The sequence below is a fragment of the Xenopus tropicalis genome, chromosome 1 (genome assembly GCF_000004195.4).
Source record: "Xenopus tropicalis strain Nigerian chromosome 1, UCB_Xtro_10.0, whole genome shotgun sequence".
Lineage (NCBI taxonomy): Eukaryota > Metazoa > Chordata > Amphibia > Anura > Pipidae > Xenopus > Xenopus tropicalis.
Genome location: NC_030677.2, coordinates 22858897 through 22879160, shown reverse-complemented (window position 1 = coordinate 22879160; position 20264 = coordinate 22858897). Strand labels below are relative to the sequence as shown.

The 20264-nt window shown below is 43.5% G+C and overlaps 1 protein-coding gene across 3 annotated transcripts in view; it reads right to left on the bottom strand.

The window, feature by feature from the left end:
• The window catches only part of rgs12 (regulator of G-protein signaling 12), an 83102-nt gene extending 63167 nt beyond the window's left edge, over nt 1-19935 (bottom strand). For all 3 annotated transcript variants that reach the window (XM_012955733.3, XM_012955736.3, XM_012955735.3), the window contains exons 1-2: nt 19745-19935; nt 3733-5682 (exon numbers count right to left, since the gene is read on the bottom strand). In XM_012955733.3, coding sequence (XP_012811187.1) covers nt 3733-5592 — 1860 coding nt within the window. In that variant the 5' untranslated portion in view covers nt 5593-5682; nt 19745-19935. The remainder of the gene's footprint in view (nt 1-3732; nt 5683-19744) is intronic.
• Nucleotides 19936-20264: the final 329 nt, after the last annotated feature.

Genomic DNA, 20264 nt, shown 5'->3' with positions numbered 1-20264 from the left:
GAGACCCTGAATTGCACATAATACCCTGTTCAATTATAATTACTACTATTAGAGACCACATTTGCTTTAATTAGCTTTAAATACAAAGATTTATTTTTATGTCACCAGCTGCTGCCGCTTCTGAAATCTGTCCAGAATCCCCTAGCATTAGGAGAGCTTTGTTTGTGACGGCTGTCAGATCTCTGCTGGTAATTGCAGCCACGGTGTATAAATATGTCTCTTGTGCCAGGGCTGCCGCACCTGCAGCGCATTTATCTATACAGCAGCCCCAAGCCTTTCCGCCATCTTTTAGATATCAGGACAGTGCAGGTACTGACCTCTATTAAAGGTAACAGACATTTAACTTCAAGCCATTTTCACTAAAGAAACAAAGTCCAAGCCAATGTACAGACACTCATGTGTAATGTAAGATTCCTGCGCCCGATAACGTTTGTCCCCCCAAGAACTGAATGTTTAGAGCAAAGGAAATATTTGCCATTCTGAGATCTAAAAGTCAAAGCTGTCAAACCCAACCAAGATTCATTCAGAAGTTCATTCAACATTCACTATGACCGACAAAACATACCAGAATACACAGCTCCATCTGTAAGGAAAATATAATTTTGTATTTTGCTACACAGAGATTTGAAAGGGGTAGTAGGATAAGAGGTAGTATAGGGGGGAAAGATGTATAGAAGGAAGAGATGGTGCCTATAGTAGCAGTGGGGGATAATAGCCTCTGGGAAGGGACTGGGGCTGTGGGATAGCAGGTATAGTAGGGAGAGATGGTGCCTATAGTAGCAGTGGGGGGATAATAGCCTCTGGGAAGGGACTGGGGCTGTGGGATAGCAGGTATAGTAGGGAGAGATGGTGCCTATAGTAGCAGTGGGGGGATAATAGCCTCTGGGAAGGGACTGGGGCTGTGGGATAGCAGGTATAGTAGGGAGAGATGGTGCCTATAGTAGCAGTGGGGGGATAATAGCCTCTGGGAAGGGACTGGGGCTGTGGGATAGCAGGTATAGTAGGGAGAGATGGTGCCTATAGTAGCAGTGGGGGGATAATAGCCTCTGGGAAGGGACTGGGGCTGTGGGATAGCAGGTATAGTAGGGAGAGATGGTGCCTATAGTAGCAGTGGGGGGATAATAGCCTCTGGGAAGGGACTGGGGCTGTGGGATAGCAGGTATAGTAGGGAGAGATGGTGCCTATAGTAGCAGTGGGGGGATAATAGCCTCTGGGAAGGGTCTGGGGCTGTGGGATAGCAGGTATAGTAGGGAGAGATGGTGCCTATAGTAGCAGTGGGATAATAGCCTCTGGGAAGGGACTGTGGCTGTGGGATAGCAGGTATAGTAGGGAGAGATGGTGCCTATAGTAGCAGTGGGATAATAGCCTCTGGGAAGGGACTGGGACTGTGGGATAGCAGGTATAGTAGGGAGAGATGGTGCCTATAGTAGCAGTGGGGGATAATAGCCTCTGGGAAGGGACTGTGGCTGTGGGATAGCAGGTATAGTAGGGAGAGATGGTGCCTATAGTAGCAGTGGGGGGATTATAGTCTCTGGGAAGGGACTGGGACTGTGGGATAGCAGGTATAGTAGGGAGAGATGGTGCATATAGTAGCAGTGGGGGGATAATAGCCTCTGGGAAGGGACTGGGGCTGTGGGATAGCAGGTATAGTAGGGAGAGATGGTGCCTATAGTAGCAGTGGGGGGATAATAGCCTCTGGGAAGGGACTGTGGCTGTGGGATAGCAGGTATAGTAGGGAGAGATGGTGCCTATAGTAGCAGTGGGATAATAGCCTCTGGGAAGGGACTGTGGCTGTGGGATAGCAGGTATAGTAGGGAGAGATGGTGCCTATAGTAGCAGTGGGATAATAGCCTCTGGGAAGGGACTGCGGCTGTGGGATAGCAGGTATAGTAGGGAGAGATGGTGCCTATAGTAGCAGTGGGGGGATAATAGCCTCTGGGAAGGGACTGGGGCTGTGGGATAGCAGGTATAGTAGGGAGAGATGGTGCCTATAGTAGCAGTGGGGGGATAATAGTCTCTGGGAAGGGTCTGGGGCTGTGGGATAGCAGGTATAGTAGGGAGAGATGGTGCCTATAGTAGCAGTGGGGGGATAATAGCCTCTGGGAAGGGTCTGGGGCTGTGGGATAGCAGGTATAGTAGGGAGAGATGGTGCCTATAGTAGCAGTGGGGGGATAATAGCCTCTGGGAAGGGACTGTGGCTGTGGGATAGCAGGTATAGTAGGGAGAGATGGTGCCTATAGTAGCAGTGGGGGGATAATAGCCTCTGGGAAGGGACTGTGGCTGTGGGATAGCAGGTATAGTAGGGAGAGATGGTGCCTATAGTAGCAGTGGGGGGATAATAGCCTCTGGGAAGGGACTGTGGCTGTGGGATAGCAGGTATAGTAGGGAGAGATGGTGCCTATAGTAGCAGTGGGGGGATAATAGCCTCTGGGAAGGGACTGTGGCTGTGGGATAGCAGGTATAGTAGGGAGAGATGGTGCCTATAGTAGCAGTGGGGGGATAATAGCCTCTGGGAAGGGACTGTGGCTGTGGGATAGCAGGTATAGTAGGGAGAGATGGTGCCTATAGTAGCAGTGGGGGGATAATAGCCTCTGGGAAGGGACTGTGGCTGTGGGATAGCAGGTATAGTAGGGAGAGATGGTGCCTATAGTAGCAGTGGGATAATAGCCTCTGGGAAGGGACTGGGACTGTGGGATAGCAGGTATAGTAGGGAGAGATGGTGCCTATAGTAGCAGTGGGGGGATAATAGCCTCTGGGAAGGGACTGGGGCTGTGGGATAGCAGATATAGTAGGGAGAGATGGTGCCTATAGTAGCAGTGGGGGGATAATAGCCTCTGGGAAGGGACTGTGGCTGTGGGATAGCAGGTATAGTAGGGAGAGATGGTGCCTATAGTAACAGTGGGGGGATAATAGCCTCTGGGAAGGGACTGGGGCTGTGGGATAGCAGGTATAGTAGGGAGAGATGGTGCCTATAGTAGCAGTGGGATAATAGCCTCTGGGAAGGGACTGGGGCTGTGGGATAGCAGGTATAGTAGGGAGAGATGGTGCCTATAGTAGCAACTAAGGTTGAGGCTTGGCTAGTAAAATGATGCAATGATGTCAATGTTATTAAAGGGGTGGTTCACCTTTAAGTAAGTTATAGAATAGCTAATTCTAAGCAATGTTTCAGTTGGTCTTCATTATTTATTTCTTAGTTTTTGAATTATTTGCCTTCTTTTTCAAACTCTTTGTAGCTTTCAAATGGGGGTCACTGACCCCAGCAGGCAAAACATATTGCTCTGTGAGGCTACAATTTTATTGTTATTGCTACTTTTTATAACTTATTTTTTTGTTAGATCCTCTCCTATTCCTATACCAGTCTCTCATTAAAACCACTTCCTGGTTGCTAAGGTACTTTGGATACTAGCAACCAGATAGCTGTTGAAACTCCAAACTGGAGAGTTGCTGAACAAAAATGTAAATGATTAAAAAAACTACAAATAATACAAAACGAAGACCAATGGCAAATTGTTTCAGAATATTAAGCTCTACATTATACTACAACCCATTTAATATGGAAGAAAGATAAAAATTTTAAAAGGTGGCAACCCTAGTAGCAGTAAGGTTAATAGCCTCTAAGAAGGGGTTGTGGCATTGAAGACCAATTAAAAATCACTGTCTATATCAGTACTGTCTAAAAGGTAAAGGCATTAATTACATAAGTGACTGTCATCGTTTTAAAACCAGCCTTACCTTTCTATCCTCTCTGGCTCTGGCAGAGTTATGTGAAGCTCCGAATTTATTATGTACATCAAACACTTTTTTAGTCCAACTTTCAACTTTGCGAGTTACAGGCTGAGGCTGCCCAAAATTTCCTTCCACCCGGTATCTGTCAGCTGGAATTTTGCTCATTGGAGGAGGAAGGGTACCACAGTTAATACTAGACCATCCATCTGTGGAGTCTGCGTAAGACTCCTGATCACTGATATTTCCGTGTTGCCAGTCCCGTATCACATGCACAGGCAACCACCTCTGACCCCCTCCATCCAAAGTAGTTGCTTTCTTTGATGGCGGTACTGGGCCTCTTGTTGGAACCACTGGAACTTCAATACGGGCTGATGGGCCTAAATGCTTCTTAAAATTTTGCTGCTTATCAGCGTGAGCTCCTTGTAAAGAAAAATGTCCTTCTTCTTCATTAGGGTAACCATTCCAGTGCAGAGCAGCCTGATGGCTTTGTGCTCTTCCTCCAGCAGCCTCCCGTAGTGCATGTGGGTTGTGCTTGCTCGGTGCACTTCCTAAATCGACAACTAACACTCGATTGGGCTTCTCTTCTTGGTTGAAATTCCCAATGCCGCTGTCACTGTTACTGCTGGTGCTGTTATTCTGATGGGCATCTGCATCATTATCCAGAAAAGCCCTCGCTCTCATTCCTTCAATCAGCTCCCCCATGTCTCTATACAGCACAGAGATAAACTGCAGCACAGGCAAAGACGAGGTTGGGAACTCTAGGCATCCATTGGTGTCTGGATCTGGGGTACATTCAAATCCAAATCTGCGGGATATCCCTTGATGTATTTTGTGATGGAACAGTTCAGGGTCTACCATAAATACGTGGCACGATGTTCTCAAAACCCCTTCTTCTTCGGCCAGGCTTTGATCGTCAGGGCTTTGCATGGTGACAAGGCCAAAAAACCTTCTGTCATCAGGACAAACAGCGCTAAATGCTAGCTTTTCAGCAGGATAAACAGCTATTGCGCCATTCTTATCAGTGCACAACTGGATGCTGTCATGCATTATCTTCATCAGCACCAGTGAATGTATTTTCTGTTCAGCCCTCAGCCTCCTCATGCACCCACGGATGGCCTGCAAACTGTCATACTCAAGATTTGAGCTCGTAGAAGGGAGTTCAATGGAGCCGAGGTAGCCAACGACCATCCCAACATTTAGAATACTTGCGTCAAGCTCAAAATCCTCCATATTGTCTGTGCCATTCGAGAAAAGACAGTCATTGCTCAGCACCTTTGATATCTCCTCCTTTGAGAGCACATCCACTTTATTCGCCTTTTCCCGTCTCGTTTCATAATGAGAAGCAGACATAGATCTGGACCTCTGTTTTGGTGCGTGATTATCACCTTTTGCAGCATTAGATGAAGGCTTTTCAAAAATCATGTTAAAAATTCCCCCAGACTGCATTTCCTCGACAACCCTCTTGGCTCTATTGATGCCCAAAGCTTTTGAATCAGGTCTTGGCTTCAGACAAGTTTTCCCTTCATAGAAGGCAAGTTCCTCATCACTGGAACATGAGTCTATGTGACGTATTACCTCAGCAATCACCATATGCAAAACGCCTGAACATTTCCCTATCAGTTTCACCACGTCTTCATGCGATGCATTCTTAACGTTGATCTCATTGACGGCACATATCTGGTCTCCTGGTTTCAGCCCAACAAACTCAGCTGGACTTTCCTTGATGACACTACTTATCACACATGGGGACTGTCCGGAGAGAGTGAAACCATATCCTGTTCTTCCCCTTGCCACCTCCACACTTCTCAGTCTCGATGACACCTGCATTTTAAGACGGCTTTTCATAGGGTCGGCTGGCCTGTACATTTGTGTCAATTTGCGGGTCTCAGATAAAATGACTTTTCTTCATAGCGTTGAATCCAGGCAGATGTTCCTCAGCACGCATGCCATAGACTCCTGCAGAACACAAATAAAAAACACATTAACCAGATGCCTTCTGTTGAATTTGTATTGAAGCCAATTACTGTTCGGCTCCACTTTACAATAATAATATTCAAGGTTAGCGTGCTTGGAGAAGAAGAAAAGGGCTCTGGCAAAATGAAAACATGCAAAGCCATTAATTAAGTGACTGCACCATCCTGTTCTTTGTAGGTCTTGTGTGCTTTCCTCTAGTTACCTACCTGCTAGATACCTTTCATTTACCAGGAATAATAGACAACCAACAACTTCAATCATGAAGCTGTGGTCTTCAGATGTGCCGACATGCAAGAAGATTAAGCTAACAAATCAGATTGTGATGCCATTCAGAACATTAAAATGTTTTGTATGATACAGATGAAAATGCAATTGGAAATTGCTCTTCTTCTTTCATAGATTAGAATTATTTGCGTTTCTGTTTTGTCTTTCCCTAACCTGAACTGCAGAAGTCGGCAAACCAGCAAACAAAAATAACTAAAGCTGGCCGTATGCAATGAGATACTCTTGTTTGGTGAGGTCACCAAATGAGTGGATCTTACCTCAGTTTGGCAAGTCACTTGCTGAGCCAAATTAGGCTGATCCAATAGTTGGCCTTGGAGCCTATGGCGACCCATAAGAAAAAGACTGAATCAATATGATGCAGTCCTTGACCAATGGGATTTTCAGACTTGCCCAATAGTTATATGCCAAGCTGGCAGCTTTTATAGGGCCATGTATGACCAGCTTCAGACTCTTTATCTTGTATTAATTATATTTCTATCCAATCTCTCACCTATTCATCTTCCATTTAGGGCTCTGGCACACGGGGAGATTAGTCACCCGCGACAAATCTCCCTGTTCGCAGGTGACTAATCTTCCCGAACTGCCATCCCACCGGCGAAAATGTAAGTCGCCGGTGGGATGGCACACGCGGCATGATTTCGGCAAATCGCCGAAAATGCCTCGCATGCGCAGCATGTGCCATCCCACCGGCGACTTACATTTTTGCCCGCAAACAGGGAGATTTGTTGCGGGCGACTAATCTCCCCGTGTGCCAGAGCCCTTAGGGTTACATAGTAACATAGTAAGTTGGGTTGAAAAAAGACATACGTCCATCAAGTTCAACCATAATGCCTATATATAACCTGCCTAACTGCTAGTTGATCCAGAGGAAGGCAAAAAACCCCATCTGAAGCCTATCTAATTTGCCGCAGAGGGGAAAAAATTCCTTCCTGACTCCAAGATGGCAATCGGACCAGTCCCTGGATCAACTAGTACTAAGAGCTATCTCCCATACTCCTGTATTCCCCTGTAAGAATCCATCCAGCCCCTTCTTAAAGTTATATAATGTATCAGCCAGCACGACTGATTCAGGGAGGGAATGATGAACAGATAGCTGTTAAATGGACTAAAAGAAAAATATCTTACAACAGGGATTCTTAAAATGATGCTCATGATAACTAATTTTCAAAATATCAAGCTACCTAAGTTACCTATAGGTCATGTTGATTGTGTTTCATTGATTTTTTTTTGTAAGTAGGTTCCTAATGAAGTTCATAAAACTGACTGTTTTGCCAAAGTGACTGTCCCTTCTCAACCTGTCAGTTATAGCTTTTGATGTTAAGGGACTACTGCTGCACAAACATGGCAGCCCCATTGAAGAGGAACCTGGGGGATCTGATAGGTAATATAAAAGCATCAGGCAAATAATTTTAAAGGCATGCAAATGCAAAATGTAGATGCAAAAAGTTCAATTTCTGGTGTCAGTATCTCTTTAAACTAAATGGGTGCCCATGATCCAGAGCTTTGTATAGTAATTATAATAAAGAAAAAAGCCGATTCTGGTAGTGGTAGTCTCCAAGCTAATTCACACTTAATCTGGGTCCCTAGAGAAAGAAGTTAAGAAATTACCACTGTAACATTGGCAACTGGAAAAGGCAATTCCTACTTTAATGACAACTTCAACATTAAAGCAGCATTGAGCCCAGCAATTTCCAATAACCAGTGGTCCTTGAGAAAAGGCTACTTCTGCATTAAAGCGGCATTGAGCCCAGTAATTTCCAATAACCGGTGGATTTGTGCTTAGGGTCCTTTGGGGCAATAACAAATGGAGTTGTGTAGAAGAGTTTTTACTCAAGGGCCACTGGTTATTGGAAATTGCTGGGCTCAATGCCTAATGACAACAAATAGAAAGTAGCAGAATTGTAACTGAGCTCCTATTGCCGCAGGATTTTTTACCTGTGATTTTTCAGTGGAGCTGTGTTTGGACAGATGTGATTTATTTAATTTGCCAAAAATAATATAATTAAGAGTTGAGAAACTTCATTTATTTAGTCTGTCTAATAAATGGTCAGCGTGAGTTATTTTCTATGCCCCCATATTTGTGTTCCTTGGCAGGACAATAAGATATAGCTGTATTTAAAATTCCAAGCCAATAAAATTAAAACACACCAAAATCTGAATTCTAGTACATTTAGTACATTTATTATGGCAGGGATTTCTTTACTACTGAGGCAGAATACCCTGGAAAGCCTAAAAACAGAGTGGAATTTTCATAGTGGCTCCTGGTGGCACTAACAACTGGATATATTAATTATGATATATAATAAGGGTAATTTACGAAAGTGCAGTGTGGAAGGTGCAATTTTGGATGCAATTTGCCATGTTTTTACCCACAATGCAGCAGTTTCCTTCCACAATTCCAGTGTAACATTTGGACCAATGTTGCTATAATCTGTGTACGATCACAATAAACATAATTGTGCTGAAAATAGTGGGACATCATTTTGCCGGCTTAGCATTAAACTTGTGACTGTGTGTGATTCTTTCGGGGTAAATCTGCTGCACCTACTGATGTAGACCACAGGGAAAACTATGGAATTATCACCATCTTTTGGGTGGCAGTATCTCCTTGGTAGAGTCATGTGCAGAAACCAATTTTTGAAACGGGGACCCAACCAGGACCCGTGGCCCACAGCCCTCAACCCGGGCCCGTCATTTTACCTGCTCAAACCTGCTACCTGATCTAACCCACAACTGCTTTATCCGCAACCCGATCTGTGACCCGCTAACCACCATTAAACAGGGAGTGCTGTTCCTGCAAACCGGAAGTGACATCTTCAGAAGTGGGAATGGTAGAAAAAGCATTTAAAAATTTAAAAGAACAAAAATATAGATAATATAAGTAGAAGAAATATAGATAAGAACTGCTACCTGAATCCAAAAATCCTACCCATAACCTGCTTCTTTTTCAGGTAACCCCCGGGTACCTAACCTGTTGCAGGACTATACTCCTTGGTTCCCCTGCATCAACCGGCACACTTGAGCGTGTTTCTTCAGAACAGACTAGACGGGTGCAATACGACTATAAGGTGCCTGTTAAGGTGCAAGAGGCATACAGCTGCAGGCCATTGGAAACTGGACAGCAGCTCTATGACTTAATAAAACAAGCAATACTTGTCATTTTAACCAAATGACTACTAACTTGTAACAACTGAAATATTTAATCCAATTGTTTATGTTTTCATAATCATATCTATTTTTAAGAAGTGTACTGTATATTACTTTTTTGCAGTTAAACTATATAGACATGGTTATTCCACGCAGGATTTGTCTGCATCTTTGTATTGGCTATTGAGAGGGAGCAGCCATGATAACATCTTCCCTCTCCCCAAAAAATTCTAATCAATCTGTTCCCCCAAATCACCATTAATAGCTGCATTCTGTTGGGATTTGCCAAGCAATAACTTCTGATGAAAATCTTTTCAGGCAGGGAATGCCATTGTTCCGCTCAGCAGGAAAAGCACTGCAAATCCTGCGTTCCGTTCATTTTTCTGATACAGGATGCTGTTTTTTTTTCTTGTTCCACAGCAACATGAACAAACAGGCTCAGAAGAGGCAAATAATTCAACATGCACTAAAAAGCTGCAAAAATGAAAGACCCCTTTAAATTATTAAAGTATTTTAAAGAGCAACGTCTTCTAAGCAACTTTGCAGTTGGTCTTCATGACTTATTTTATATCCTTTTGAATAATAAGCCTGTCTGTTTCTAGCATGCAACTAAAAGGACAATTGTGGTTGGCTGGGTGACTGACAAGGGCAATCAAAAACACATAGAATGTAAGGGTAAAGACACACAGAGCTACTTAGTAGGAGCTACTTGTCAAGGCTACTAAACTCCAGAAAATACCCTGGCATAGACAATACTGAGAATTGCCTCTGCTAAAACACACATAGAGACAATTATCAAAGCATTGTCTGTTTTTGTAGCCGTGACAAGTAGCTGCTACTAGTAGCCCAGTGTGTCTTCATCCGTAGGATTCAATTTTATCATTATTCTTATCTTGTATTCCTAATATTCTAGCAGCCAGTTTGTAGTCCAAGTTTTAGGGCTCTGGCACACGGGGAGATTAGTCGCCCGCGACAAAACTCCCTGTTCGCGGGCGACTAATCTCCCCGAGTTGCCGCCAGTTGCCATCCCACCGGCGACAATGTAAGTCGCCGGTGGGATGGCACACGCGGCGGCGCGATTTCCGAAAATCACCGAAAAAGACTTGCGAGTCTTTTTCGCCGATTTCCCGAAATCGTGCCGCCGCATGTGCCATCCCACTGGCGACTTACATTGTCGCCGGTGGGATGGCAGGTGAAGGCAACTCGGAGAGATTAGTCTCCCGCGTGCCAATCTCCCCGTGTGCCAGAGCCCTTAAAAGCTCAAGAGGTGCAGGTCACATGCATATTCAGCAAGTTTCCACACAGTAAATTTATATTACCTGGGAATATCAAAGGAGAACTAACCCCTAAGGGTGAAGACACACAGAGCTACTTAGTAGCAGCTACTTGTCACGGCTACTTAACACCAGAAAATCCTCTGCCATAGACAATACTGAGAATTGCCTCTGCTAAAACACACGTAGAAACAATTATCAGTAAATGATCAGCATTGTCTATTTTAGTAGCCATGACAAGTAGCTGCAACTAAGTAGCTCCATGTGTTTTCACCATTAAAATAAACATGGAAAGAAATGCTATCTTTTATATACTGAATTTATTGCACAAGCCTAAAGGTTCAGCATCTCTATAGTAGTAATGATTCAATTGTCACAGGCGGCCACCATACTGGAATCTTTTAGAAGTGTCAGTGACACTGAACATGCTCAGTGTGCTCTGGGCAGCTTCTCAGAAGCTAAGCTTAGGGGTCAACGCAAGTTATCAAGCAGAAAATTAAGTTTGTCTGTCATATAAGCTGATACTATAGGAATGATAAATACATTATCATACTAATTGCACTGGTTTCTGAGCTGCCATGCAGTAACTATCTGTATTTATTACTAATCAACCTTATATTGTGCCATTTATATTCTATATATACAGTATAGTGTGCCATTTATATTCTATATATACACAGTATAGTGTGACATTTATATTCTATATATACAGTATAGTGTGCCATTTATATTCTATATATACAGTATAGTGTGCCATTTATATTCTATATATACAGTATAGTGTGTCATTTATATTCTATATATACAGTATAGTGAGACATTTATATTCTATATATACAGTATAGTGTGACATTTATATTCTATATATACAGTATAGTGTGACATTTATATTCTATATATACAGTATAGTGTGCCATTTATATTCTATATATACAGTATATAGTAAGTGGGTCCCTAAGTTCAGGTAAGTGACAGCAGCACAGAGCACGGGATCAGCAGAAAAGAAGAAGAGGGGCTACTGGGGGCACAGACCTTCCCTACTCCCCCATTTAAAGAGAAGACTCTGTTAGCCTGCACCTCTAATGGGGGGGGGGGGGGGGGGGGGGGCAAACCTTACCAATAGGTGCACAGTACATGTATGGGATAAAACAATGGGAGAATGACAAACCGTGTATGGGAGTTTCTCCCATCTCTCTCCAACGTGCAATTTAAAACTAAAAAGCTCTCAGGAAAGAAGCAATTTCTCACAACATATTTAAGAAAATCAAAATCTCATCTTGAACACAGTTAATACCTAAGGGAGCAGCTGAGAGATTGGAATTAAATTGGTTGCTGTAATAGCCGTGCAGTTGGATTGCTGTTGTCCCCTTAGAAAGAGTTCTTGCACAGTTATAGCAATATATCTTGGACATTATTATTGGGCTAGTCTGTTGCTTTATCAGGGTGCCCAACAACATCAGGGGCCCCGATAGCTAAGGTATAACCTATTACAACCATGTGCCTTCTAAGGCTGCAGTGTGTATGCACCGCAAGTACCTTGCACCACAGGGCAGTGGGCTATGCAAGTGCTCCCCCGAGGGTCTTGGAAATGTTAGGTGGTACAGGTATGGGATCCCTTATCCGGAAACCCATTATCCAGAAAGCTCCGAATTATGGAAAGGCCGTCTCCCATAGACTCCATTTTAATCAAATAATTCAGAATTTTAAAACTGATTCCCTTTTCTCTGTAATAATAAAACAGTACCTGTACTTGATCCCAACTAAGATATAATTACCCCTTATTGGGGCAGAACAGCCCTATTGGGTTTATTTAATGGTTAAATGATTCCCTTTTCTCTGTAATAATAAAACAGTACCTGTACTTGATCCCAACTAAGATATAATTACCCCTTATTGGGGGCAGAACAGCCCTATTGGGTTTATTTAATGGTTAAATGATTCCCTTTTCTCTGTAATAATAAAACAGTACCTGTACTTGATCCCAACTAAGATATAAATAATCCTTATTCGATGGAAAACAATCTTAATGGGTTTAATTAATGCTTTATTGATTTTTTTGTAGACTTAAGGTATGGAGATCCAAATTACGGAAAGACCCCTTATCCGGAATACCCTTGGTCCCAAGCATTCTGGATAACGGGTCCTATACCTGTACTAAAGTAATGATAAGTCTGGGTTGAATGGGGGCTTTAACTGAAGTGCAGTGCAGTAGAGAAGCATTATTACATTAGAGATATTAAATCAACCTGTGTTGGTAACAGATTTTATATGCCCTTTAAACCTTTAGGGTAGCACAGTCACGAGCTGGGGTTGGGGGGGTTCCTTATGCAGCCTAGGAATGCATCTTTTCCTTACTTCAAAAAGCAGGGTTTCTCTTTGCCATGAAATAGGTGGTGCCATATAAAGTCGTAGCATACTATTGATGGGAGCTACCATTTTGCTTTCCCGAGGCGTAAGGTACAGTTTAGCTATATAAAATTGAACTCTAATTAAAACGTGTATTTTTATTACCTAAAGGGGGATAGATTTTCCTAGGTTGGTAGTAGACTTTCACCAGCACGCACTGACCCCCAATATTACATCGCCACATCTTTAAAATAAAAAGTCCAGCTCTGATGTAATGGGGACAGTGCCGTTGACTAATGGTGGCCATACTTGTAGCATTGGTCCCACAGAAGATCGTTCCCACCCTACACTGACATTCAGGGCTGAACTGTCAGATATAGAGGTAGAAACAATAGAAATTCTACCTCCACCTGCCGATTCAGCCCTGAACGTAGATTTTGCTCGGGCACAGCAAATCTTTTAACCCGGTTAATTGATGAGTCGACCGATATCCGCAGCCTTTTGCGATATCGGTCGCCTCGTCGAGCCGCCATACACGCACCGAATATTGTATGAAACAAGGTTTCGTACGATAACATTGGTGCGTTTATGGCCAGCTTAAGGGGTGGATAGGCAACCACAAAAGAACAAGGATGTTAAGGGGCAGATCAGGTAGGTATATGGTAGGCAGTGTGCAGGGGTAACCTGGGAGTGGGGCAAAATAAGGGGCGAGCATTGTGGAACAGTTGGAAATTACAAATCTACAAGTAACTATACCTAGGGTAAATTTGTAATACAGGGCTTGCCTGTTACCAGCTAGGTGCCAACTCTATATATAATACACTAAAGTAGACATGCAGAGCATGAAGGTAAAGACACCCCAGTATTCTACTGTGATGTGATAAATGCTATACTCTGCTACACTTTGTGTATTAGATGGGCAATGGCAGATTGTGGTAAAAAGCCTGCCATGTTTCTTTCTGTGCTAAAAAAAAAAAAGTATCACAATATCCAAAATTACCAGCCATTGCAGTTTATGTGTGAATGGAACAGGACAGATTATTTTCATGTGATGCACAAATTAAAGGGCATGTTCACTTAGAAATTTACTTTGAAATATGTATCGTTTGTGTCAGCAGCTCTCCAGTTTGGAATCAGCAGCTACCTGGTTGCTAGGGTTCAAATTACCCTAGCAACCGGCAATGATTTGAATGAGAGATTGCCTGAATAGAAAGATAATTAATACAAAGCAGCAATAACAATAAAATTGTAGCCTCACAGAGCAGTTTTTTGGCTGATTTGAAAGCTGGAAGAGTTAGAAAAAGAAGATACATATTTCAAATCTATAAGAAATAAAAAATGAAGCCCAACTGAAAAGTTGCTAATAATCAGCCATTAGCCATCATCCTAAAAGGTTTAAAACTTCTGTCCGAAGCCCCCAGGCATAAGGCCATCCGTCTGCTGTAAATGGCAGCTCCCAGCCAGCTGAAGGTTTACTTTGCATTTACTTCCAATAGGCACACTGATACAGGAGGCATAACAATATATATCGTTTTGGTATCACTGCTAAAGTGCCTCCTATTTCCCTGATCAGGTCATTACTAGTACAATAGAAACCTATACAGAAAACAGTTTAAAACAAGAAGCCCTTAAAAATAGACATATAATGGTCTCCTCTCGTTCCATTCCCTTGGCTGCTCCTGCTGTATCGTACTACAGGTGCACAAGTCCCTGAAACCTGACTCTGAGTAAATTATTAATGGGCCCAGCTCATGTTCCCCAAGCACGCGGGTGAGGGAAACAGGTGAAAGGGCACAATAACCGACAGCAGGTTTTTCAAATGTTTGGCGGGAAGATCTTATCTGTAATATGAATGCTGACATGACCAAGGGCTGTCTCCTTAGCGGAGTTAGAGGCTGCACAGCGAGTCCGGGCTGTTTGTAGCAATGGCGGGGCCCAGGGTAAAACTGATTTTGTATATGTCCCCAGACTGGTGCTGGGATTGTTAAAGTGTTATTGCCCTACAGCTGCCATATTGCACTGCTGTACCTGTACGGTTAGGGACCTTCTCTGTGCCTTCTTCCAAGGGTGATACTCTGCCTTACAGCCACTATGGCTTTATATCAATTATTATTATATTTATATCAATAATAGTAAATGACACAGGTGGAAGGGGGATTCTGCTAAAGCTCTGTGCTGGCCTCTGGAGCTAATTAAAGCACAGAACAGTCACTTAACAGAGAAATGGAGAGCACCTATTCTCAGTACTGTTGTACAGGTTGGGTCCATACCTGCAAGTATGCCATGTCCACCACAGCGCAATGTACTTATCATTTATGTGCTGCGGCTGGGCTACTGTTTCCAGATTGCATCCCTCTAATGTCATATCTGATGTCAACTTAGGGGGTAGGCTTTTGACCCCAAGTCCCTTCTCAAACTTGTCAGGTCAGGCCCAGGTTGAGAAGGGACGCTAGCATGGGTGAGGGTCCAGGACCTGCACGTCACAATATCTCAGTTGTGATTCAAAAATCTTAGCACCCCAACTTGCTTGTAGGCAACCACTCTATATATTTATCTCAGAATCATTGGGCATTATTGGGTGCAATCTGAGTGGTAGTCTGCCTGTCACACCCTATCTGCCTTAAGCAATAAATTTCCCTTACAGAGGCAAAAAGGGGGTGTTTTCTGCCTGAGCAGTTTAAAAATCCCATGTGGCCCAAGTTCTACCACAAACACTGAGCATTAGGGGTGCACTCTAAGGCTAACCATATTAATAACACTGCCAAAACCTGCCGTTTTTTCCTCCACAATATTGCCAAGATACGCCCCTTTCTTTCACAAGTAACAGCTAAAACACTAATCCATGCCCTTATCCTTTCCCGCTTAGATTACTGCAATCTCCTACTAACCGGCCTCCCGGACTCCCACCTCTCTCCCCTGCAATCAATTTTAAACTCTGCTGCCAGGATCCTCCTGCTCTCTCCTAAGAGGGAACTTGTTCAGCCTCAATTAAACTCTTGCATGGTTGCCTGTTAAGCAAAGGATAGCTTACAAAATCCTTCTACTAACATTCAAAGCCTTTCACTCCTCTGCTCCTCACTACATTTCTTCACTGGTCTCCCTGCACGTTCCTGGTAGTCTCCTCCGCTCCTCTCAGAGCCTCCGTCTTTTTACACCATCCACACCCACTGCGCTCTCTCGTGTTAAACCTTTCTATCTCGCTGCTCCTTACCTCTGGAACTCTATCCCTGAATCCCTCCGTAGGGAAAACTCACCAACTCTATTTAAGAAAAAACTCAGCTGTTACCTTCTGGAGCACTAAGACATTATCTTGCCTAGTCCTGCGCTTAAGGGCAAATGCCCATACCTGGTGCACTCTTACCTTCCAGTTTGTGCCTGTATGTTACCCAACCACTTAGATTGTAAGCTCTACGGGGCAGGGACCTCCTTCCTACTGTGTCTCATGCCACATGGCACATATATATATATATTTATTGTATTTATTTATTATATCACTTGTCCTCCCTGTGTGTTATTGTGTATATTGTAAGATTGTACAGCGTTGCGTACCCTTGTGGCGCTTTATAAATAAAGTTATACATACATACATACATACATCTTTGATTAGTCCTGCCCTCACCCAGCAAGTGATCCGTGATAAATGCCATGAGAGAAAGTGAACTGAATGCCTTAAAAAGGGAAGGGGGGGTATAGTAGGACTGTTTAGTAATTGGCCGAGCCGTACCACGTGCTTGCCTATAAACCTGTGTTGCGCAGTCTGTGCCTGTACTGCTAATCACCCATGAAGTGTGTATTTGTATAGGTGGCCAGTTGTAAAGCAATAAAATGGCACCGACAGCTAAAGGCTCAAATTTCGTATATTTGCAGAGCTTAAAAGATTTGTCATGTGTGTTGTGTTTTAAAAGGGAAACCATTAACCCTAAATTTGTCTTTTTAAAACATTTCTGTGTCATATTAATGTACACAATAATAATATCTCATTACTGCCGCTACTTAATATATCCAGTTATCATCACATGCCATGGTTTAAGACTGCTGTGGGGTTGGTTAATTTGCTTCTCTGAGCTTTTGTATTCCCTTATCATATTCAAACACAGGGGCTAAATTGCACGAGTGCAGTTGCCTGTAGCAACCAATCAGCCATTAGTTTACTGACTGTAAACATCTACTTGTTTTTTAATGGCAATTGCACTGGGGCAAGTTAGCACCTATGTTGGTAAATGACCCCTACTGATCAAGTCATAATAATACACTAGGTTTCAGACAAGAGAGATCATTAATGAAGAGCTAGAGTAGGAGTGATACAGGCTGCAAAATGGCAGCCCCCAGCACCCCCATGCAGTGATCCTTGCCAGGAGTGTGATCTGTGTGACACAGGACTAAGCTGCTATAAGCAGGAGGTGAGGACAGGGCTCCCTTGCACCTAAAATCCCTTGGTGCCCCCCCAGTTTGCATAGGTGTCACGTGGGACACCCTTGTACCACTAACCTCCTGCATGCAGTGCTGTATGTAATGAGATGTGTCTCTGGGTGCCAGGTTGCAAATTCTGTTGGGACAATGCCTAGTATCTCCAAGATTGAATTCAACCATAAAGCAAGGCAGTGCTGCTTTATGTATGTGCTACCAAAATAACAACACAAAAAGCAAAAAACCTTTTCTGATATATCAGCTTGTTCAGTTTCTGCAAACGAATATAATTCGAAGTGATACAAAATACTCATATATATCATATAAGATCACTTAGATTGTAAGCTCTACGGGGCAGGGACCTCCTTCCTACTGTGTCTCATACCTCATGGCACTTATTCCCTGAGCATTTATATATATTTATTGTATTTATTTATTATATCACTTGTCTTCCCTCTGCGTAATTTTGTATTCTGTAAGATTGTACAGCGCTGCGTACCCTTGTGGCGCTTTATAAATTAAGTTATACTTACATACATACATATAAGTCACTTCCTAACCCAGCATGTGATTACACATTCTCTTGCCATTATCCCCTCTCTTTGCATATAAAAGGTGTTTCCAAGGAGACGTGGGAAGCCTTCGTGCCTCCTTATTTACTATGACGGACAACTGTTTATACTTCCTTGTCACACGTAGACCTTGGAAGAAAATAAAGCCGTATTTCTAGTTTAAGGGTCTCTGCACATTAACATGCAGTGAAACGATGTCCAGAATCCTCAGAACCTTTTCTTTTGTGCCTTTGAAAACTACTTTGTGCTATTTGGACTCCTGATTTGTTTCCTTATTGTTCAATTTAAGTTGGGGAAGAAATTCTTGTGCCACATGTAACTTCCTGCAGGGAAATGCACACAAGAGTACAAAATCCTAAGCAGGAAGTGTGGGTAGCAGAGTAAAATTGGATCCCCCAGTCTGAGAAATGAATTCCAGATGTCATATGCTGTAGTTTTTAGTAGTATGGCTGGTACGACACAAGACGTCAAATAACCTCATCACAACAAAACATGAGGGGCAGAAGGCAGGATTCCTTAGGGAGTTTCATAGACATTACTGAAGTTCCATATTGTGGAATGTATTGGAGTCAATGACTGGATCACACAGGCCTACAGGGTACAGTTCAACAAGGACCTCATCAACACGCCAATGTCCAGTGGGATGTTCAATGTTACCTGCCCAGGTATGGCCAACTTTAAGGTGCCCATAAACAGCAGATTTCATCTGCCAATTCAGCAGCGTATCTGCCTGTGTATTGGTACCCCGGACGGGCTTACCCAACTTATATCTGGCCTAAAATTGGTGAGATCTTAATCAGGGAGGTCTAATTGTCCCATCGGATCAGGGCCCTGGTCTAATGGCCCATATACCTGCGAAGAAACATAATTATTATGGAACAGGGCCAAGTCCGGGAGGTCATCCAAGAGGGTACAATTTGGTAAATCCGAGGTGTCCTACCTGCAGCCCCACAGTCACTGCTAAACTGCAACCTCTGCCATCCCCTGACCTCCAGTTGCTAGTTGCAGTTCATCAACTGGGTTGCAAATTGGATACATATATACTGAAAGTCTTTAACACTGTTACACAAAATGTACTTCCCCCCCTTTATGTCCTTTCTGTCCCACACTAAACCCAGTCGTGGTGCCCATGCCCACATCTGTATTACGCACCAACATCAGCATCTCAGAATATGCTATGTCTGGAAATGAAAAACAACAAATATAGCATCTGTAGCTTGAGGAGTGCCACTTGTAGCCTCCAACACAGGCTCCTGGGAGCTGTAGTTCGACAACATAAGTAGCTTAAGCAAAACAAACACCTTTGATATTTGTGTATGATAAGAAGACATAGGGATATAACCCTTTGTAGGTACAAAACAAGTAAGTGCACTATTCTCACCTTCACAATTACACTGTGCGGCACATCCTATACCAATACATGGGATATTGACTGTAATAATCTTCCTTATATACAAGGTACCAGAATATCATGGACAATAAGTTAAGCAAGAAGTTAACTTTAACACTGGGCAGACACCTGAATTGTGTTAAACTACAACTCCCAGAATCCACATATGCAAGTGTAGGCTGAGTACCCATGCCAGCACAGCCGTCCCCTGGAGCAGTGTGTGCCATTACTTATCATCAATTGCACAGCGCTACAGAACAGGACTGGGGCTTTGCCACCAAATGCTAATAGTAACAGCGCTGTAAATGATATAAACCAGTGACTGTGTGCATCAAAATGAAAGAAAACACTTGATTGGTCTAGACTGTAGAACAAGGAGAGGGGCCCCTCACCCTACAGCGTACAGTGAGATGCTACTGTATCCCCCTGCAGTTCTGGCCACAGACCCAGTCATGCAATCTATTTTGCCCCAGCGAGGAGGCAGCGGCTGGGCCTGGCCCCAGGACTTACGGTTACATGAGCCCAGGGGGGCTGCTGCTGCACACAATAGCTCCTCTGGGGGATCCTGTTACCCAGCCACCGTTACACAAATACACACCGTCCCATTAGTGAGAAACACTTACCGGCTCAGAACAAGCCTTCCTCAGGCAGCACCGGCCCACAAGCCCCAAGCAGAAGGCAAATCGCATTTGAAAAGTTCTCTCTCTCCCTCCCAACAATGAACTTTCTTCCCAGTTGACAATAGGAGCCTCCTCCTGCCTCCCCTTCCCCAGCAAGACCTGCTGCCTATCCCCTCCCCGGGCTGTCCCGCTCACCCCTCCCACCCATTTCCAAGGAGATGGCTGTGTTGTTACTGGGCCAGGCAGCTGATTGGCTAACTTTGAACAGAGCAGTGCACTGAGAGACCTCTGCGTGTTGGTAGTGACAAACAGCAGTGCAGGCAGCAGCAATGCAGCAATGTCCTGTGTGAAAAAAGCAGAACACATACATTAGGATACAATAAATCTATTAACTTGGACCTTTAAAAGTTCCCAGAAGCACAAAAGGGGGAGGATTTTAGTGCCTCGGAGTGAGACATTCTTTCCCATTTTTATGTGGACGTGCAGACCTCTAAACTAGAAATACAGCTTTATTTTCCCTGCC